This window comes from Balaenoptera musculus, chromosome 10 (genome assembly GCF_009873245.2).
Source record: "Balaenoptera musculus isolate JJ_BM4_2016_0621 chromosome 10, mBalMus1.pri.v3, whole genome shotgun sequence".
NCBI lineage: Eukaryota > Metazoa > Chordata > Mammalia > Artiodactyla > Balaenopteridae > Balaenoptera > Balaenoptera musculus.
The window spans coordinates 55265128-55288088 of NC_045794.1; the positions used below are offsets into that span (position 1 = coordinate 55265128).

The 22961-nt window shown below is 40.3% G+C and overlaps 1 protein-coding gene and 1 pseudogene across 1 annotated transcript; both read right to left on the reverse strand.

Moving 5' to 3' along the window:
* Positions 1-4302: 4302 nt before the first annotated feature.
* On the reverse strand, positions 4303-6296 carry LOC118902648 (annotated as a pseudogene).
* An 11360-nt stretch (positions 6297-17656) lies between these two features.
* Positions 17657-21243, reverse strand: IL22 (interleukin 22). Its single transcript, XM_036866975.1, has 5 exons — positions 21058-21243; positions 20073-20138; positions 19818-19964; positions 18825-18890; positions 17657-17764 (listed from the first exon to the last, which is right to left on the reverse strand). Exons 1-5 carry the CDS (start codon positions 21241-21243, stop codon positions 17657-17659), a joined length of 573 nt encoding a protein of 190 aa, XP_036722870.1.
* Between the last annotated feature and the right edge of the window lie 1718 nt (positions 21244-22961).

Here is a 22961-nt window from a genome sequence, read left to right on the forward strand (position 1 = left end):
GTTTAGAGAAAGGAAGATCACTTCAGTTGTTCTGTTTTCTTAGAGCTTGCTTCATAATCAAAAAATGCTGACCACATCATCTGTGACCTTAAGTAAAAGCACAAATTTACCAGTAAGGTTGGGGCCCTGTTCCCAAAAAGAATTCAGAACCTCCGCTGCACGTCACAACAGATTTCAGTATTTTAAAAGTCATGTCATGCTAGTAAAAGAACTTGTTCTCCAGGACGCCATGTGATTTTTTTTTTTTTAATATGAAAAAAACTTCCTTTTCTAACAGGTAGCCCAGGAAAATTTGACCAAAAGGTAGAATGAGCAGCCTTGGGAAACCTGCTCATGACCTCAAATGGGTTTGACATTTGACCTTTGCCAGATCCTTCCCCTGCCCCCCTCTTCCCTCAGAAGCCATCGTTCTGCAGCCTGGCATCAAGACCCAAGTCCTCAAGAATTTTTCCAGCTCAGAAATTGCAACTCCCCCAACATATTCAAGACTTTTTTGAACCTGGACCCGGGATTAAGACCTACAATTTAATAGGTTCTCTATCATCTCTGTCCAAGCCGACCACCCAGACTTTTCCTTTAACTCTAGACTTCCAGGAGAGTGCAAACTCCTTACCTTTTCATCTTTGAATTCTCAGCGCCTACCACGATGCCTCATGTAAAGAAGAAGCATATTAGCATTAGATGAATTGTACTTCCCTTTCCACATCATGAGATGCTACTATAACTGCTTTGTTTTTTCATGTATTCCATTAACAAATTTTTATCAAGGATCTGTCTACAAAGAACAGTGCTTGGTACCAGGGGGCTACGTACGAAAGCAGGTGTTCCATGGACTCCCATCCTCAACTCTGTCCCAGTTCTTCCCATGGCGATAAATATGGTTCCTTTTGTGTAGCATCCCCAGGTTAAGAAGTGGACACAGCTCAGAATCATATACTGAGAAGCGGAGCTAAGTCACCAAAGCCCGGAATGAATGGAGCCAACATCATCCCAGGCAAGTTAACATGAGGACTCTGGCTGTGAGTAAGTGACTCATCAAAACTAGGCAGGGTCAATAAAGCATCAGAACCCAAGACTGATTTCTAAGTCAAGGCAACCAGGGCTGGCAAAGGAGCAAAGAGAAAGTATAAAGTAAAAGGTCCAAACACATGGAAGTATTTTTGGCTGTTTCAGATAGTAAGCGGATCTCTTTGGCAAGCCCAAGCGTCATTTCCACAGGAGCACCTCTGCTGATAAAGGACACTCCCTCTGAAATAAGATAGGAACCCTTCCTAAAGAGCTACGACAGAAGACAGCTGATCAAGACTGCAAAGCGAGGATCACTGAAGTTTTATAGAAATTCAGGAAAAGGAAGAATTATTTTTAGCTGGGAGTAGCTTAAAGGCTGTTGGAACTGGGACATGAAATATCCTAAGGTTTTTTGTTTTGTTTTGTTTTGAGCAGAGTAATGCTTACTGTTCAGAGTTCTTTTAGGCAAAAGAATGTGAACATCAGGAATCAAAAGTCCAAATGCCTTCAGTGGGCATGGGATTAACATAAGCACCCTGAGTGGGTAGACATAGGACAATTGAGACTAAACTGCTTATATGGCCACCAGACCTAAAATCTGCCCAATTATATAGCCTATTAACACACTGTGTGGGTGCAATAAAAGCACCACACAGAATACTTCCAAGAGCCATATACTGCCTTGAGCAACTAAAATTTGGGGGCCCCTGATATGTACCAACAAAATGTAAGTGCAACTCAAATTGCTAATATTGATAAAGAAAGTCAGTGTGGGTGCTGACTGTTTTTTCACCTCTGATAGTTGCATTTCCATAAATGTCTTATATCCCTCAAATCCTCATAATCCAAGGAAGATCATACATATCCCAAGAATGTTTCTGCTTTAGTTTACAACCAACTCAAGAAAACCATGGTCTTTTCTTAAATGACTGAAAACTATGTCGCCCTGTTGATCACAGTCATCCTACACCTTGGTCAGCAGACCTGCCTCGTTAGGGTCCTTTAAACAGTCAAATCTCACCTCACAGGATGAATAGGGATTATCCTTTTGAATAAAATACTCAAAGCGTGGGCCCTGAAGGCAATTCCAAAAGGGGGTTCCAAAAATGTCCTGAATAACAGAACTACTGGAATAAGTATATAATGTCCTTCGGGCACCGATTTAAAAGAGAAGTTTCTGCTCATTTGGATCGATTTTTATTATATCACTTTCACAAGTTTCTTATACAGAACTGTATAAAAATTGCTGTTAATTACAAGGAGATTTGGTTTTGAAACTCAGATCCACTTCTCATTAGTTGTATGGCCTTGGGAAAATTACTAATCCTCTCTAAGCTTCAGTTTTTGTCATCATTAAACAGGACAATAATTATACCTACTGCAGAGGGTTGTCATGAGGAAAAAATACAGCAATATAAATAGAATGCTTAGCACGATGGCAGCTATAGTAGCACTCTGCAAGTGGTAGCTATTTCATTCTTATTTTTTAAACAATAAATGTGTCTTAGTCTGTTTAGGTGCTATAACAAAATACCAGACTGGGTAGCTTTCAAATAACAGAAATTTATTTCTCACAGTTCTTCAGGCTGGGAAGTCCAAGATCAACATGTCAGCATGGTCACATTCTAGGAAGGGTTCTCTTCTGGGTTGCAGACCACCAGCCTCTCACAGCATCCTGACATGGTGGAGCCTCTTTTATAAAGGCACGAATCCCATTCATGAGGGCTCTGCCTTCATGACCTAATCTCATCTCCAAACACCATCACCTTGGGGTCTAGGTTTCAACATATGAATTGGGGGCAAGGGAGAAAAACACAAACATTCAGACCATAGCAAAATGCATGTGTAATACCTGTATAATATTCAAGTTCATTACAATCCTTGAGAAGCTTTGGGAAATGGTTGAACAAAGCAAGAAAAGGGATGGACGAACAACCATCTGACATTTCACAGTGTGTGGGCATGAGGAATTCCATTTATCCCACACACATCCAGAAGGCAGACTAGAACCAATTAAGTGGGTATTTTAGGGCTGCGACTCCTACGTAATATACAGGAGAACATTTAAACACTTTATCTGCCCCAAAGCACAATTGACTGCCCCAGTTCCCAAATGCCAGCATGACAGCCATTCCCCTTGAAATTTAAGTCCCCTCCCACCCAGAAGAATGCTAGCAGCCCTCTCTGATGGTCAAGCATGTCCAATAAGCAAAATGAGCACACCAGCTCAGGCAGAGAATCACAGCTCACTTTGAGTCCTCAATGATACAATGTTGCATCTGCCCCTCTGTTGGAGGAAAAAACAATTGGGGATTTTTAATTTGCTAAACCATTTTGTTGACTCTAAGATGCTTTCCTTCCACACCTTAGTATCTCTGAAATCCCAGCCTGTTTCTTTTTTTTTTTTTAACAAAATTCACATTTTATTTAGGTTGAAATAAGCTATACAAAATTGATTTTCTTCACCAAAAATAATGGCAATATTTTCTGTATTATTCCTAGATAAACCACAAAACACTTATTTTTGTAGTTTCTAGGTTTTGCTTGTAAATCAAGATGAGGCAGTAGATACCGTCATGGAAAAAGACAGAAGAAAACAGACAAACCAGTTGTCAGTATCCATGGCCTCTGATCCTGTCTTGACCATGAAACAGAAGTGTTCAACATATACCTGCCAAAAAGCTTACGAAGATGTAGGCTCAATAAAGGAATGCAAACAGCAACAACCAGATGTGGAACAACAATGGCAGTCTCTTCCTTTCAAACTTTAACTATAACTTGTTCCTTTAACTTCATTTGATAAAGACGAAATCTACACTGAAATCCTTGTTTGGCGAGCCCACACGTTTCTCTTACAGTCTGATAATTTTAACCGTCCCTTACAGATTTTTAACAGCATACTTAAAACTATTATTCAAAGGTCAGTCATGAGCTTCATTGTAATGTTTTATAAAATGTATTCCTTCCTCCCATACCTCCTCAAAATTTATTTCTTCAAAGAACTGATAACTCAGTACCTGACAATTGGATCCACAGTGATAAATGTTATGTGTAAAATGACTTAACTAATACAAGTCCCAAGTGCCATTAGCAGAGATCACACAGAGTGTAACGTGGTACTTTCAAGGCTATCTTCTGGAAGAACAGTTAGGTCTCCAAAGCATGGGACTTCAGACGGGCCATTTAAACAGGCAGATTATCAATGACTAATGTATTCAATGGGAGGCCTACAGGTCAAGATATTCTGTGATTAAGTAGCCTACGTACACCTTACAACTTTTCTGTAAGATATTTTCAAATTTCTTACAGATTTTTTCAAATATCAAATATAAGAGAAAGCCTATTTTAAAAGTCTCTTAGGTATTTTCAGTGGTTTCTGAATTATCTGTAGGAAGCTCTGACTTACTTGTATAGAGTTTAATATATGTATCCACCATTAAATCCAAATTGTGTTTTATATCAAAATTTGTGTTAAGCGAAGCCAAGTTCCTTGACCTTTGGTCTGTCAAAGTGTTCCTCAGGTATGCTTTGAGACTCTTTCACCCATTTTCATAGCGTTCACCCTCAACCTTCATCACAGGAAGAATACATAGGACCTTCAGCAATGCATAAACTTTAGGAAAAAACTTGACGTCTGGCAGATGAAGGGCTTCAAAAATAGTGGACGGAAGTTCTATATCTTTCCCTCTGTGTTTCCACTTGATTCTCCGACAATGCAGCTCAGCAGAGAGCGTGTCAGGATTAGGTAAATCACTTCTGTACATGTCAGCACTATGCTCCTCTGATGTATTGAATTTGAGCTGTCCCATGACAGAGGGTACCAGAGATAAGCATTTAAGAGCTTTAAGGTGCTGTTCTGAGAGTATATCTTTCAGTTCCTGAATAATGTGTTCCACTGTTGGAACACTTAGAGTTTCTTTATAGTAACTCGCAGAGGTTAGCTGAGATTCCAGGTGACTGTGCTGAGCTCTGCGAAATTTCCCTGGGAGTTTCATCAGAATATCAAGTTTGGTTGCCAAATTTGTGAATTCCTCAAACCAAAATTCATGATAAACCGGTATTTTCCATCACTTCATTTAGTGAATGCAGCACTGCAGTCAAACTACTGGCTGCAAAGAAGACAACAGAAGTTTGCCCCTGAAGATTTTTCCCAAAGGCTCTTGTAAAAGATAGAACATTTTTAAGAACAACAATGGTAACGATGATATCAAAATCTGTTACCGCAGCTCTTAGAGACCTCTAGCATCCGTTTCTGCTGTGTTTTCGAACAGAACAATGTGTTCACTGCCGTTGTCTCAAGGCACTTTCTCAGAACCTCTTCACCAGAATTGATCTGGCACTCCAGCAGTGCTTGAAAGTTGTCAGGAGTAAAGAGACCTTCTGGGATTTCATCAGCTTCATGTCCATCCAGAGGTGTGTTCTATTTTCCCATAAGAATCAAAATTTCGAACAAAGGGGCTTCCCTGGTGGCGCAGTGGTTGAGAATCTGCCTGCCAATGCAGGGGACACGGGTTCGAGCCCTGGTCTGGGAAGATCCCACATGCCGCGGAGCAACTGGGCCCGTGAGCCACAACTACTGAGCCTGCGCGACTGGAGCCTGTGCTCCGCAACGAGAGGCCACGATAGTGAGAGGCCGGCGCACCACGATGAAGAGTGGCCCCCGCTTGCCGCAACTAGAGAAAGCCCTCGCACAGAAACGAAGACCCAACACAGTCAAAAATATATAAATAAATAAATAAGTTTATTAAAAATTAAATAAATAAATAAATAAAAATTTCAAACAAAGATTTTAAGTATTCTCTGTTTTCCTTCTCTTCAAGGGTTAAAGGTAAAATGCCTTCATCCTGCTCTTCACCCCCTTCTGCACTGGGTTTCTGAGCATTGCCGTTGTTTATTTCCTTATGTTTTCATTCCTGTTCAGAAGTTTCATCAATTTTTTTCTGTTTCAGTGTCCTGATTTCATCTTCACTCAATTCTTATATTCGTTTTCTGTGTCTACTGTGTGGATTATTCAAATGGCTGGTAAGATCAAATATTGTTGGTATTGCATTATCTCAAAGAACTGTCCTATAAGGACTAGTTCTACAGATCATAGAAGTCTCAAAGTGTTTGGCACACAATCGATAATGTTTATTTAGTTGATCAGGGGTTTTATCTTCTAAGTCTGCTCTCCTACAATTCTCCACCCACTTCTGGCATCTGGCTGGATCCCGCGGGAACCTGAAAAAGGCCAGGTCCGACTGCATGCTCTTCCACGTGCAGTTGGGGGCCTCGCAGAAGTTCGGCATGGTCGTCTGCCAGCCGGCCGGCCCAGCCCTCCCCTCCCCGCCTCCTCAGGGCAGCCCGACAGCCCGTCGGGGCCGGGGAGGGGATCCAGCCTGTTTTATAATCCACGGAGTCTTGCAATTACGTCACCGAGTCAGGAGTCCGTTCTGTGCGGTCCCTAATGACGTCATCACTTCCGCTGAACTGCGCGCATGGTTGTTACTGTGGGTGTTGAGTTTACTTGCTGTTCAAATGCCTTTGGAAAGACACCCTATGATTTGGCATTGAAACTAAAGTTAATGTGTTCACAGAAAGGCACAGAACAGCAGTGGACTGCAAATCTGCTTTTAGAGAAGCAAATATTTGTCTTTGGAGGAATGACTAAAAATACATGTTTTCTTGCAAAGCAACAGCCAAGTGCTCAATGTTAAGAAAGCGTTGCATCGGAGTTTATTCAGCAACATTTTTTTTTTCCTTTCTCAGTGGTAAATGAAATAATGCTGCAACTTCCAATATATTGTATCTTAAATTTGTTGAAATACGATGTATAATGACCTCAGTGATTGGCATAATTCCTCAGGATCATAAATCCTAAAATCAACACAGATGTCAATAAGAAGCAGATAGATCTATTTAAACCAGTCATCCAAAAAAAAAAAAAACCAAAAACTCACTGAAATCCAATGTTTTTCCCAGGATAGATCCAGAAGATATAGATAAGAAATAGTCATAGATAGATAAATTTGTTCAGTACAATGATAGCTTGGTTCTCGTCCCCTCAGAAATGGTAGATCCCATTCTATTGAACACTTCCACCCAGGAAACCTGTTTATCTCATGTTTACATCCTCAGAGGGATGGATGAGAACAGGTTAGAGAGGGGAAGAAGAGTGCTGTCAATGGTCTGCACGGGAAAAGAGGGAGCTATTGAGGTCGGGTGCATGAGCAGCATGAAGAGGAAACATGCGTGGAGATTCACTGAGAGTCTCAGTCTATGTTCCCGGCCTTGTGCTGGGTGGCTGGTACTCTTATGTTTTCACCCTTCATCATTAATTGACTCATTCACCAAGTACTTAAACTGAGTGCTTGTCATCTCCCAGGCTTACAGGAGCTTGTTGGGAGGAGAATGCTTTTATATCCTAAAGTTCGAGGTATAACTAAATGCTTCCCATCATACTTGAGAATGTAGTTAGTCTTAGAGCATCTGGCACTGCTCCATTTTACAGAGGAAGAATCTGAGGTCCGGGGAAGTTGAATCACATGCCCAGTGACACTCAGCTCAAAAAGGCAGAGGATTCCATCCATGTTTGTAAGACTCCAAGCCCATGTGTTTCCCAGTCCCTGTGCAGCCTCCCTCCACACTGGAGAGCAGGATACAAGGAGTGTCTGAGGCTGTGGTGGAGATCATAGAAAACAGAGACTTAAGGAAAAAGGAACAAAAAGAAAAAAAACCTAAGGAATAGTAAAATGAAGTTTTTTGTGGTATTTTATAGCCCTTGCATATTCACTATAGGAATATCTAATTTTATGTAATACTTCATAAAGATTTTCCTTTACTTGGTCTTCCCAACATTTCTATAAAAGGTAAGGGAGGTCTTGTTTTTCTCAGTTTACAGGTAAGAGAGCTGAGACTGAAAGAGGTTAAAAGGCTGTCTGAAGGCACAAAGACAGGAAGTAGCAAACCTGGGCTTTGACCCATGTCTTCGAACAGCAAATCCAGTGGCATTTCCACTATACCATTTTGACTCTGGGTTAATAAATAAACATTATGTATGTATGAGTCCAAGATCTTCTGATGGGCAGTGTGAGAATAAACCAACACACAAATACAAAAAAAGTATTATCCATTCCAATAGCTCTTGTGCAGTACCGATCTTCTTCATAGCTTTGTAGATTTTTGGTTATCTTAGCATTTTCAGTTTTGACATGATGGTAGCGTACATATTGGCCATTTATTCTCCGGCAATGAAAGGCATATCATCCCTAAAACCTGTGAAGAATATGGTACCCTAACCATGATTTCAAAATAAGAAATAAGAAGTCAGAAGCAGATTTCCCATAGTAACCACCACAATGGATGACAGAAATAGACCTCTGCTGCTGTCCCCCTCACTCTTAGCCCTGCAGAAGAAAAGGATACACAATGGATACATCAATCCAAGCATCCTCCAAAATTTTATCAAAGTACATGACTTAAAAATAGCCTTTCTACCTCATTTTCTAAGTGCATCAAAAAGAAGTTTGGCAGTAATAACCGCAAGAATTGAGATAGAGTTTAGAAATCACAGTAGCAATAGTCCTAGAAATAGATGCATCTTTTCTGTCAAAATGTATTAATCATTGGTCCATCTCTTCAGCCCTGTGGTTCTGGGGCAGTCAGCATAAGTGCCTGATGGATTCTACTCAGACTAAGCAATGCACTTGAACCTGAACTTGCTGGCCACTAGAAGCATGATTTCTCCCTTAAGGACTTCCTGTCACACTCAGAGTAAAAGCCAAATCCTTTCAATGGCCTAAGGGCCTGTCTGATTTTGCTATTCTCCTTGCCTTTTGGCTTCTCCTCCTGCTCTCCCCTTTGCTCACCTCCTCTAGCCACAATACCTCCTTGTTGCTCTTCAAACTCACTAAGATGCCTGTAGCTCAGAGCCTTTGCATTGGCTGTTCCCTCTACCTGAAATGTTTCCCCACTCCACCCCACCCCACCCCAGGTATCTGCATGGCCAGCTCTTTTAAGTCTTTCAAGTCTTTGCTTAAATACCACCTTCCCAGCTAGGCTTTCCTAGGATACCTGTTATGGGCTGAAGGTTGTCCCTCCAAAATTCATATGTTGAAGTCCTAACCCCCAGCACCCCAGAATGTGGCTGTGTTTGGAGGTGTAGCGTCTTTAAAGAGGTAATCAAGTTAATTACCTATCAGGGCAGGCACTAATTCAATGTGACTGATGCCCTCATAAGAAGAGGAGATTAGGACACAGACATACACAGAGGAAAAACCACGTGAGGACACAGAGAGAAAGTGGCCATCTATAAGCCAAGGAGCGAGGCCTCAGAAGAAACCAATCCTGCTGACATCTTGATGTCAGACTTCTAGCCTCCAGGACTATGTCACTCCGCCTGTGTGGTACTCTGTTATGGCAGCCCTTGCAAACTAATACAGTACCCTAATGAGAATTAACCGCACTCCTACCTCCTTTGTTTCCTTTTTCTGTTTTATATTTTTCCAAACTCCTTACCATTATCTTACATATCTTTCACTTATGCATTTTGTTTACTGTTTATCTCCCTTTGCTAAAATCTAAGCTCTATCAGGGCAGGAATTTTTTTCTCCTTGGTCATTGCTGTTGCCGCGGTTCCAAACAGAGACTAGCCCATGGTATGTGCTCAGTAAATACTCTTGGATTACTGATTACACCTCCATCATCACCATGGAATGCCCTGTGAGGTGAGAGAAGACCAAAAGGCTGTCAGGGCTCTAAGGAGGAAGGAGAGAGAAGTTTGGGTGCTGACATAAAGATAATAAACTCTGCTCTGGGAGCTCGACCCACTTCTGAGCCACGTTGGGCAGCCACAAGCAGCTCTTTATCTTCTCATTTTGCCTATGAAATCTACAGAGCTCACAGTGGGCATCCCCTCCTCTGCCTTTGATATTGTTTCCTGTCTCTCCTCTGCATTTCAAACCAAACCAGATGCGTAGGAGGATCCGATCAGCTGAGCATCTGGGCTTGATGGGAACCTCTCATGCAGCTCTGCGCTGGGGGTGCTGGCTACTGCTTTTTGTTCTGTATCTTTCTCTCATAACTTCCTACACACCAGCTGCTCGCTTTACTGCAGTTAAATGTATCTGTGTTTTTGTATTACAGGCCTGGGTGTTCTCTGATGGCAGGAACCAGCTAATGACAGGTCTCTTATCCTTCCTACAGATTTGTTTTGGTGCTAATGTCTTCTGTGATTCTGTCCTGAATCAGTATATTTGTTAATTCCTTCAAAATTACACACACACACACACACACACACACACACACACACACACACACCCCATTCTACTGTTCATAGCAGATCTTATCACTAAGATAGGAGATATATATGCATATATGCAGACCTTATATATATTGAGCACCTCCTATGTTCCAGGCAATACTCCAGATGGTAAGCAAAACAAACCAAAACCCTTAACCTCACGGAGCTTAGATTCTAGTAAGGAATTGCCTTAGCCCAGGTGCCTCATGCATCTGCCCACGCAACCTGAGTTCTAGGCACACTGGACCTCTGACCTTCCCCTGAGCCCTCTGTCCCCTTTCATGTCTCCAACCCTTTGCTTTTCCAGGTCCTTGGGCCCAGAATCCTATTCCATCCTCTATGCATTCATCCACCAAACATTTACCAAGCACCTGTAAAGTGCCAGGCATTTTTAGTTCCTGGAATACAAAGATGAACAATAGTTCCTGTCCTTGAAACATTCTCAATACAGACACATAAATAATTAAACTTTGGTGTGATAAATGCTAAGAGAGAGATGTAGATTATGCTTGGCCAGTCCTGAAGATGGAGCAATTAACTATGACTAGATTGTAAAAGGGAAGAAAAAGAGAAAATTTCACAGAGGAGAAGACATTTAAAACAATTGAAATATAGTTAATTTACAATGTTGTGTTAGTTTCAAGTGTACAGCAAATTGATTCAGTTACATACACACATATATGTATATGTATATATCTGTATCCATACATATCTATATCTAGCTATCTAGCTATCTATACATATTTTTTCAGATTCTTTTCCATTATAGGTTATTATAAGATGTTGAGTATAGTTCCCTGTGCTATACAGTAGGTCCTTGTTGTTTACCTGTTTTATGTATAGTATTGTATATATGTTAATCCCAAACTCCTAATTTATCTCCCCCCTCCACCATTATCCCCTTTGGTAACCATAAGTTTGTTTTCTATGTCTGTGAGTCTGTTTCTGTTCTGTAAATGTGTTCATTTGTATCTTTTTTTTAGATTCCACATATAAGTGATATATGGTATTTGTCTTTATCCGTCTGACTTACTTCACTTAATAAGATAATCTCTTCTTACTTCACTTAATATGACAAATGACATTATTTCATTCTTTTTAATGGTTGAGTAATATTCCACTGTATTTATATACCACATCTTCTTTATCTATTCATCTGTTGGTGGACATTTAGGTTGCTTCCATGTCTTGGCTATTGTAAATAGTGCTGTTATGAATATTGGTATGCATGTATCTTTTCAAATTAGAGCTTTCTCCAGATATATTCCCAGGAGTGGGATTGCAGGATTATACGGTAACTCTATTTTTAGTTTTTTAAGGAATCTCCATACTGTTCTCCATAGTGCTTGTATCAATTTACATTCCCACCAACAGTGCAAGAGGGTTCCCTTTTCTCCACACCCTCTCCAGCATTTATTATTTGTAGACTTTTTGATGATGGCCATTCTGACTGGTGTGAGGTGATACCTCACTGCAGTTTTCATTTACATTTCTCTAATAATTAGAGATATTGAGCAGCTTTTCATGTGCCTGTTGGCCATCTGTATGTCTTCTTTAGAGAAATGTCTATTTAGGCCTCCTGCCCATTTTTTGATTGGGTTATCTGCTTTTTTGATATTAAGCTGTATGAGCAGAAGATCTTGCATACCCTATGATTTAAATCGTTGCTTAATGAACTACATTGAATTGAAATGCCTAAGGGTGTCGGTGAGTCAAGCAGCCATGTGAGATTCATAAAGTTCCTGCGCACTCATTGTGCCTAAAAATAGCATCTGCAGCGATGGCAGGACGAAAATGTCACGGGTGAAACAACAACTCAGAAAAGCATTTCAGCTTTTCGAGGACGGCGACCGAGTCTGCGGAGCCGCCCCGGGAGCCGGAGCTGTCGCATCCCCTCCTCTTCCACTTCCCATTGCAAACAATAAAGGCCGTTCGTACCGTAGTTAAAAAAAAAAAGCATTTCACAGCATGTGGGTTTCAAAAAGAAACGGCGCCTACTAGTAAGGACACAGCTGGTCGATATCTAGGTGGTATTGAGGTTAACCTGCAGGCACGTTGCCAAAGTAAGACAGGCGATGCAGACGATGAGCCAGACGGTTAAACCCGTAGAAATAAGGCAGGGACTGTGCCTCAAAGAGACGTGTAGGGTCACCGTGAGCATCCTTAGCAGCTGTAAAAGGAAAAGGGTTGAAGGAAGGGCCGCATAAAAGAGAAGCAACCAAAACACAAGGCTGGGTGGGATCCGAATTATTCGGGTGTTAATAGCTCTCCCACCCTCTAGCTGGCACAGTAGCCTGACTCCAACAAGATTCAAGTGTGCCAGGTGTGCAAGCAGCAGGGAGAAGGGAGCCTCACGCACAAAGCAGCACGAGCACTCCTGGACCAAAAGGGAGAAGAAAGCTTTTTAGGTCCTTCTGGTAATACTGCATGTTGACCTAAGCGCCTCTATTTCCCGTGGAGAAATCTATTGGAGAAATAGGATTTTTTTTTTTAATTAAAGAAAACTATTTTGATGTTAGAAACCAAAATACCACTGTTTCTGATTTTGCTTCATTGCAGGGTCAAACATTTGCACACGACTTAGATATGCCAAAAACTGGCTTGATTTATTGTCCATAAACAATATCTAAACTAGCAGACTCCATCCTACTACTAGGTGGGAGCTGGAAGGAGAATGGAAGAGAGAACAGAGATATATAGGTCAGAATCTCAGCAGAAAACATACATTACACTCAAACTGGGTAATGGAAAAGAGTTGTCTTTTTAATGGAAGTATAGTTGATTTACAATATCATGTTAGTTTCAGGTATACAGCAAAGTGATTCAGTTATATATATATTTTTTCAGATTATTTTCCATTATAGGTTATTATAAGATATTGGATATAGTTCCCTGTGATAAGATATGCTTATCTATTTTATGTATAGTAGTGTGTACCTGTTAATCCCATACTCCTAATTTGTCCCTCCTCCCCCTCCCTTTCCCCTTTGGTAACCAAAAGTTTGTTTTCTATGTCTGTGATTCTGTTTCTGTTTTGTATATAGATTCATTTGTTTTATTTTTTAGATTCCACATATAAGTGATATATAATGTTTGTCTTTCTCTGCCTGACTTACTTCACTTAGTATGGTAATCTCTAGGTCCATCCATGTTGGTGTAAATGGCAATATTTCACTCTTTTTATGGCTGAGTAACATTCCATTGTATATATATACTGCATCTTCTTAAACCAATCATCTGTTGATGGGGACTTGGGTTGTTTCCATGTCTTGGCTATTGTAAATAATGCTGCTATGAATATTGGGGTGCATGTATCTTTTCAAATTAGAGTTTTCATCACTTCTGGGTAAATGTCCAGGAGTGGGATTGCTGGATCATATGGTAGCTCTATTTTAAGTTTTGTAAGGAACCTCCATACTGTTTTCTATAGTGGTTGCACCAACTTATGTTTAAAAATTTTTTTTATTAAAATACAGTTAATTTACAATATTGCATTTGAAAAAGTTTAATAAGGGATTGGCTTTTTTTAAGGTGTGGAAAGAGTTTAAGGAACCCTATAAAGAAGTAATGCGATGCCCTGAAGCTAAGAATAGATGAAGCCTGTTAGTGAACAGGGTGGAGAGCAATTTCCGGAACCAGGAAAGAGAACTATATGGAAGAGGGCTGTCTGCAAGGAGCTGAGGTTTTGGGTAGAATATACAACCAACCTGCATGGCAACTTGGCCAGAGGGTTCCAGAGGAATACATATTCTAACTTGATTCTCTTCCTTCAATTTCCTGCTAACTTCTTTTCACGTGCCAAACGCAATCAAAAACCAGACAGCCTGCACATATAGGGGGCAATTCGTGTATGTCAGCTTCTCTGGGGACAAAGTAGAATGGGAAAGAACAGAGGATGGATCTGGAGGGCCAGATTGGCATAATCCATTCTTCCTGTCCTCAGCACCCACTCTTTTCTTTGTGCAGGTGAAAAATGCTTGTTTCCAGCACAGGAATATACTCAGAATCTCATCAACTACACTATGGATGATGTAAATGTGGTCATAGTCCCACCTGAAAACTGAAATATCAGTCCCCATTAGTACTCTTCATGTAAGAGGGGAGGGAGGAGGAGAAACAAGGACAAAGAATGAATAACAGAAACCATATCTGCTATAGTTCCTATTTTTATAGCTGTTCACAGGACCTAAATTAATAATCATGAATTCCTTCTTCCACCACCCATTCCATTTTCCTCTTATCCCCTGCCTGCACCTTTACTGGATGGAGTCCTTCACCTGGTAAAGTGACTAAACCTCATTCCTATAGAAATGGAGTTCTTGAGGATCCTGTTGCTCTTGGGTTGATGCAATTTTTCATTGATGAAACTGTTGAGCAAGTTGACAAGACAATCCAGTGAACCCCTTTGGTCCAGTTACAGTCTACCTAGCCCTCAGGGTGTAGCAGTAATACAGTTTTCTCTTGGCGATTAGGATCAGTCATCCCAGCCTTGTCTACCTGTTTTTTTCAACAATAAACATTCCTTGAAGTCGATTTTAAGGATAAAGGCACTATATTGATGGTTGCCTCCGGGACAATAGGACCTCAGCTTTCAACCCTTGGTATCACTGCATTCTCCTCGTTTACGTGTCTGCACTCAAATCTTAAAATCTTAACCTGCTTTCAGGGCAAAATCACTGTCTTTACTTTCATTCCTATATGAAGCACTGCATATGAATGAATACTATAGTATAAATGAAAAACCAGGAGAAACACTAACACTTTTCCTGTTAGTGAATCGGATCCATACGTAGCTCATATGTCCCAGGCAACCAAGTCGAGTGTCACAGTCACAAGTTTTCTCTGGCTCTACCCCCATCTACTTCAGTACAATCACCACGTTCTCCTTGGATGATTGCATTGGCCTTGCTTCTATTCTTACCCCTCCTATAGACCTATTCTCCACCCAGCAGCCAGAGTGATCTTTATGGAACATGAGTCATATCAAGTCTTTCCCACACTCGAAACCTTCCAGTGGCTTCTCTTCAGTTCTAAATGCTGGTTCGTGTCTCAGGGGGCTTGGGTCTCGCACAAGGTCACAAATTAGTCTTCTGAAATACCTGGGTGTTACCATCTGGTGCTGGGGGAGGAGACATCCAAGGCTTCTGCCAATGCCAAGAACAAGAGCAGTGCTGAAAGTGCCAGCCAAATGCTAGCCACTGCCACGGATGCCAAAGCAGCTGCCAACGATTACGTCAAGACTCCCTATGAGGAATTTGGACTATTTCATGTCGCTGCCAAATTTATCAGCACTGCCCTCCAGACTTGAAGAGGATGCTGGCACCTTATGACTTATGTCCATTGGCATTTGGAACTTTTAAATCTCTTTATTTCAGACTCCTTGTCCTAGGACGGAAGCATTTGTGAATCCAATTTTAAAGGTATTCTTCCATTTATGGCTCGATTTCTAGAAGACTGGTCAAAAACAAGTACGATACCAAATTTTTCTCAAATCATTACACTGAGACTCTTTTGGAAGAAGAGAGGAAAGAATTCTAAACCTCAGCTTATCTCAGAAATAATTCTCATCCCAACAACCCTGAAGCTTAGCTTTGGTACCTTTCAGCATTTGGAGCCCATACCCAAAAGTATTAACTCCGCTTTATCCACAAGTGAATGTGCAATTTACATATGTGCTCACAATCACCACCAGTCTTTTTTAATTGATGGATAGTTGCTGTGCAATATTATATAAGTTACAGATGTACAATCTAGTGATTCATGATTTTTAAAGGTTATACTCCGTTTATAGTTATTAGAAAATATTCACTGTTTCCCGTGTTGTACAATATATCCTTGTAGCTTATTTTATACCTAACAGTCTTCACCTCTTACTCCCTTACACCTACATTGCCCCTCCCCTCTTCCCCCTCCCCACGGGTTACCACTTGTTTGTTCTCTATAACTTAATCATCACCAGTCTTGACCTCATCCTGCAGGAGCTTGGCAAATAATTGGTGAGTGACCTGTAGAATAGTCCCAGGGTTCCTGATTTTTTGGCGAAGGAAACACTTTAGACAGCTGACCACTGGCTTTCGCCTTTTATAGAAAGATCTATACATGCTTCAGTGCTGATGTCATTTGTCCATTCTTCTAGACAGAACTAGTCCAACTTTTATCTGTATCTCTCCTCTCTCTTCTCTGTACCACTGTACAAATCTTGAAGACATCCAGCTTTCCCCCCCTCATGTGTGCTTCATGATATCTTGCTCATCTTCCACTCACAAGAATTCTCTATCAGGGTTAAACTCCACTAGCAGATAAGACTCCCCAGACTCAGTCAGCTTCCCCTTTACTTCCCTGACTTACAGGAAAACTGGAGGATGGCCTTCCTAACAAGCTCAACCTAGAACTAAAAGCAGTTCATCTACAGCAATAGAGGCGACATGCATTTCTCCCCCAGCAGGCATCACTCCTTCCTTTTAGCAAACTGCTAATGAGGCAGATGGATTCTTTACAATGTCTTACCTTTTTTCTTTCAGAATCACATGCTGAATGAACATAACAAATCTATATGGGTAGTATAACAGATCCTGCAGAAATCAGATAGACCTAGCTTTAATAAGGGTCCACTGCTTATACTGACACAATGTTTTTTAACATGTTTCTGATTCAGTTTTCTCATCTGTAAAATGTGGATAATACTAATAGCCACCTCATTTGCTTAGAGTCAGGAATAAAATCATTTATACAGGTTCTGGGCCCATTTAGCAAATAGAAATGATTACATGATGATGATGATGATGATGGTGGTGGTGGTGGTGGTAATATTAAAGGGGGAAAAATATCACAAAGCCACAAGATTTAGAAGATATAGAAGTGTTTATTGAGATAAAATAAACATATCATACATAGCTCCATAATTATTGTCATAAATATTAATATTAACCTTATGATTAAGTAGAAATATCTTACAATGCTCCTATAAATAAACCCATATTAGTAAAATGACATAAATAAGACAGGTACTTATAACAATAAATTAATTCATAAATATAAATTATTGATTATGGAAGTGAAATTATTTAGGGGCTTTTTCCCTAAAGACATGGGGAAGCAATCGTTTTTGTGGGGAAACAGACAACTGCTTAAAAATTAAATTTCTGTGTATAAAACACCAATTACGATAAAATGTTATTAATAGATCTCGTTATGCTTGGAAGGTCTACCTTCTGGTCGTATGGATACAGGTGACATTGTTCTCTTTTTTAAGCTAAACAGGGGTTTGTTTAGAATCCACACAGGGCTGTGGAGTTTGGCTTCCCCTTTTTCTTTTGATAGAAGAAAACCTCAGGGGATCTTATTGTTATTTCTAACAAGCAAGAAGCATTAGTTATCCATTTCTGAGCTTTGCCCTGGACGAGTGCATTCATTTTTCAGGGCCATAAACAGCAAATTCAGTTCTCCAATTACTTTGATCTCTCCACTCTCTCCAAGCTGTGAAAATAAGAACACACAAGTATTTCAGCATTTATACCTTGTTTTCTAAAGAGGAACAAATTAGAGGGAGATGAGATGGTTAGGTTGCTGGGACAGAAACCAAGGTTTAGCCTTTTGTAAAAGATCAGTAATAATACCCTTTTAGCAAGTGTACGTGATTTGCCAAAGACTTTAAAATTACAGCTATCTGAACTGAGAGGGCACCTGTGGGCATCAATCTAAGTTGATGATGTTTCAAACCACTTCCTAACCAGAGCAAGCAGATAGAGGCTGTGCTGGGATCTGGGGGACCCAGAGTGCCACTCATCCTGCCTTGCCCTACCTCCTAGGCCCACTACTGTCTATGACCAAAATGAGTCCAGTTTGGACTTTCATTTCCCTATAATGAATCCATTACTAGTATTTTCATTCTATTTGAAACTGTGTAAAAGAAACTGGGGGTTGTTCACTCTTGCTTTTAAATTAAAATCAATAGATATTGGATATTATAACAGTTAAATGTGAGTATCAATCATTCCAGAAATTCATCCTATATGCAAGTCCAGCTCTTTTGTTATGGTTGTTCTGGGTATTTTTCTCCAAGTTTTAAATCTTCAAATGAATGACTTCAAAAATTATTTCAAATAAATTTGTCCCCAGGCACTTTTCTGGTTTTGAACAAATGCTTCTTCAGATTAAATGAATCAGTAGGAATCTTAAATTTCCCTTAGAATTAATGAGACTAAACATAATATCCATTGCTCTGGCCTGGATGGGATTCAGAAGACTTGCATTCTATTCTGGCTCTGCCAGTGAGTGGCATATAGGGTGATGAGATTAGATGATTTAAGTTCCTAGCCAGTTCTAGAATTCTATGATTTGCAAAAATTTGGAAATTGACTTACAAACATATAGACACATCTATACACATATGCACCTAAATAGTCAACTCAATGGCAGGAGAATCAAGTAAAAAATCATGACATGGGGAGGAAAAAAAGGAAAGAAAAGAAAGGAAAGGAAAACAACATTTGTCTCTTCTATCAAATGATTTAGCATTAATAGTTATTAGTAGTACCTTTTTCACTGTGTCCTTCAGATTCTGTACATTTCTCTGGATATTCTGGTTGTCACACTCAATATGCTACAAAATGAAAACCAGAGTAACAATTTTAACACTGTTGTACTGAAGCTTTTTGAACCTCAGCGCCCCTAACTGAGGTATGTTACGTTCACCTGGAATTAATGTTCTTAGCAATTTTGCCCACAATGACCTAGATTTCACCAGTGGCCTAGATTTTCTGAGCTCTTGAATTTCTCTGGACACCAAAGTCCAGTCATTTCCACTACATTGGACCTCGCTTCACTTTTGGGAAACCCTACTGAGGTTGAAGTTTGTGGAAAGAGTGGAGTGGTTTATGCAAATCCTGTCAAGAATAAAACCATAACTGCACCTCATCAAAAATACGTGCTCAGAACAAGAAACATACATAAAACATCTTATGTGAACAGGGCCCTCCTCAATAAATACTAGGCCCCCTTTGCCCTGCTCGCTCCACTCAAATCTTTTTTCATAGTTTTAAATGTTCAGAGGCATCGAGTTCACACACCTCTGATTTTGTCACTCCCCATATCAAAAGGGCAGCAGTCTTCACCCACCCACCACCAAATATTAAATCTTCTTGTTTCCCTCTTTCTCTCTTTCCAGTCCCCTCCCTCCATCAACTTATACTCAGTGGATTCATTTGCACCAACTGGCATTTTTCCTTGCAGCTCCCAACTCCTTTCTCATCTCACATTACCCGAGTTGGTTTTTCCCAGGGACAAATAAGCCTCATGTGGTCTTTCAGACCCTGTCCATCACCATCAACTCAAAATGTGACTCAATTAAAGCAAAAGTAAACATTCTGTGATTCCCAATGATTCCTGTAATGGTGTTACTGAGGCACTTCTAACTGCCAGCATGGGAGGGGCAACGAAGGAGGGTGGGAAAGAAAAGGGCTCCATGCAGAAGAAGGAGGGAGGGTGGGCACCTGGGAGCAGGTGGACTTAGGTTGGGAAAAGAACTTACGCATTGTCCTAGCTTTTTGTTGAGCCTGGCCAGGAAGGGCACCACCTCCTGCATGTAGGGCTTGAATCTATTGGATTGGGGTAACAGCATCTCTTCAAGGATAAAGTTCAGCACCTGCTTCAGCATATAGCAGCGCTCCGTCATCTGCTGGTGAAAGTGAAACAGCAGGGCTCATATTAGGCGACATTCGGAAGACCCAACCCATCCTCACCACTGCTCCAAATAACCACGAGTGGCATCATGCCTATGGCTTACATTGACTCCCCGGAACAGTTTGGTCCCAATGAGACGAACATCTGTGTTGTTATCTGCCAAACTAGCCTGGAAGAGAAGAAAAGACTAAGTGCCTGGACGTCAAGGAGCTAGAAGAAATGTCTGTAAGTAGAGCTGTACTCTATCCCCTCTCCCCAGAGCAGCCATATAAGGACTAAAGAAAGGATTCAGATATGTGCATGAGTTTAAAATAATGCTCAGGTGTTGGGAGGAAGGATAAATGAGGAGTTTGGGATTAACATATACACACTACTATATATAAAGCAGATAACCAACAAGGACCTACTGTATAGCACAGGAAACTATACTCAATATTTTGTAATAACCTATAAGGGAGAAGAATCTGAAAAAGAATATATATATACATATATATATCTGAATCACTGTGCTGTACACCTGAAACTAACACGACATTGTAAATCAACTAGACTTCAATAAATAAATAAGATACAAGGGTATAATGTACAGCATAGGTAATATAGCTAATATTTCATAATAACTATAAATCCTTAAAAATTATGGATCACTATGTTGTACACCTGAAACTTAAATAATATTGTAAATCAACTATACCTCAGTTTAAAAGAGAAATGGATTTAAAGCTCCTAGCATAGAGTTCATAACATAGTAAGTGCTCAATAAATGTCAATTTCTTTCTCTTCAAAAAATAAAATAAAATAAAGTAAAATAAAATAATGCTTAGAGGAATAAAGGGAAAAATAAATAGTCAGATGGGCTACTAAATGGCTCCTTTTGGGGTAAAACTCAATGTACGCATCCTAAAGGCCAAAATGGAAGATCTCCACAAAGTCTCAGAAGAGACAGAGAATATGATGGCTGGTCTACCAGTAGAGATAAATGTTGGTTTCTTAAAGATCTTAGATGTGCTCTGAAGAAACTTTAAGAACTATTCAGGTTCCAGGTAGATAAGGATGCAAAAGAAAGAGAGAAAGAGTGAGATGAGTACCTCCTGAGCCAACGCGAAGGTGCGGTTGGTGATGTAAGGCTGCTGGAAGTTGGCCCTGTCGAGACTGCAGTGCGACACGATGGGCACAGCCGCTTCTCTCTGCACCCACAGGGCCGTGACGAGGAGGCAGCTGGCCGCCAGAGTCCCCATAAGGGAAGAGCTCATAGATTTCTGCCGGGCAGCCATTGTAGACAACACAAACTCGAGCAACTGGTGACTAGGGAAGGAGAACCTGGTATCAAGAGAACAAGAAGCAAAAACAACATAAAGGAACAAAGTAAGTATCAAGAAGTGTCACACGCAACAAACAAGCATACCAAGTTTGTTGGAGGACTTACCTGTTGATTTCAGTGATTCTGCTTGTGATGGGAAGGTAGAAGACACTGCTTTTATAGCCCCCAGGACACCAAATTGTGTGTGTGAAAAATATGACATCAGCAATTATCTAATTTCCAGTGCTGTCTTCTGAGAACTACCTAACCACCATAGGAGCCCACAAAGCACCACCTCCTAGCTTTCCCACCTTGATATGCCAGCATTTCCCTAAAACGTCACTTTTAGGGCCCAGAGGGTGCTTTTACAGACAAATCCCAGAAATTTTCCAAACCCTACATACTTTTCAAAGAAAACAATTGCTTTGTCTTTGTAGATTCCAGGTTTAGTATAATATTTTTTTATTTCCTATAGTCAGTGAGTAAGCATTTTAGTCATGAACTCATTTTCCTACCAGCTTCATAGATTCTTATCTCATTGGAGGTGATCAAAAATAAAGCACTTACATCCTCTGCTTTAAAATAAACAGTAATGACAGCTTGAGGATAATTCCATTTTCAAAAAATAATTTTATCTCATTTTTTAAAATATGCTGAGTTCTAAAGAAGACTTACATTTTAAAAATAACAGTATTGGCTATCTAAGCACCGTTTTCCCCCCGTTCTGTGACTTTTTTTAAGTGACCATAACAATTATACTAGATGCAAATATATCTTAAATTTTTTTTTTTTTAAAGAAATTCACGTTCTTTTTTTTTTTATTTATTTATTTATGACTGTGTTGAGTCTTCGTTTCTGTGCGAGGGCTTTCTCTAGTTGCGGCAAGTGGGGACCACTCTTCATCGTGGTGCGCGGGCCTCTCACCATCGCGGCCTCTCTTGTTGCAGAGCACAGGCTCCAGACGCGCAGGCTCAGTAATTGTGGCTCACGGGCCCAGTTGCTCCGTGGCATGTGGGATCTTCCCAGACCAGGGCTCGAACCCGTGTCCCCTGCATTGGCAGGCAGATTCTCAACCACTGCGCCACCAGGGAAGCCCTAAATTTTTTCATTAAATTATAATCAATATCAATTTAAGTTTGGAAGTATTAATGCTGAACAATCTGATAGCTATTTTTCTTAACATGCAAGTATTTTAAGAATACAAGCAATTATACTTCAATAAAGATTGAAAAAAAAGAATATAGTAAATACAGTAGTTCATCGTAAAATTTTACCTGCACTCATTCTAAACAACACACAAGTTAAGTCTCAAAAAACATTTCCAAAAACCTTATAACATTTTTTGTTATATATATGGAGGTCTAAAGAAGAGAATCTGGCAATTTAGTGATTACATGTGGACTTTATTAAAAATACATTGAATTCTAAATAATACCTAAAAACTAGACTGAAACCCTCCCAATGGGTGGGAGCAGGGAGCAAGTACACTGATCTATTGCTAAGGGAAGGAATGTAAATTCGTGCAAATTAGTTTGATCAGATATTTCTCTTCACAATGAGATCAGGAACATCAAAGAAGGGATGTGAATAACTGTAGAAACTTGAGCATTTTGTGAGATGGCACAGACCTAGGCAAGGAGCCATAGTAAAGGCGTAGGACAGCATGAGGACACTGAGCATTTGGGAAGGTGG

Excerpts from the sequence above, each read along its gene's own strand:
- IL22 (XM_036866975.1), bottom strand. The coding sequence starts at position 21,243 with ATGGCTGCCCGGCAGAAATCTATGAGCTCTTCCCTTATGGGGACTCTG. Across the intron at positions 20,139-21,057 it reads CCTTCGCGTTGGCTCAGGAG|GCTAGTTTGGCAGATAACAA; the intron begins GTACTCATCTCA and ends CTTCTCTTCCAG. Across the intron at positions 18,891-19,817 it reads ACAAAAAGCTAGGACAATGC|CATATTGAGTGTGACAACCA; the intron begins GTAAGTTCTTTT and ends TTCATTTTGTAG.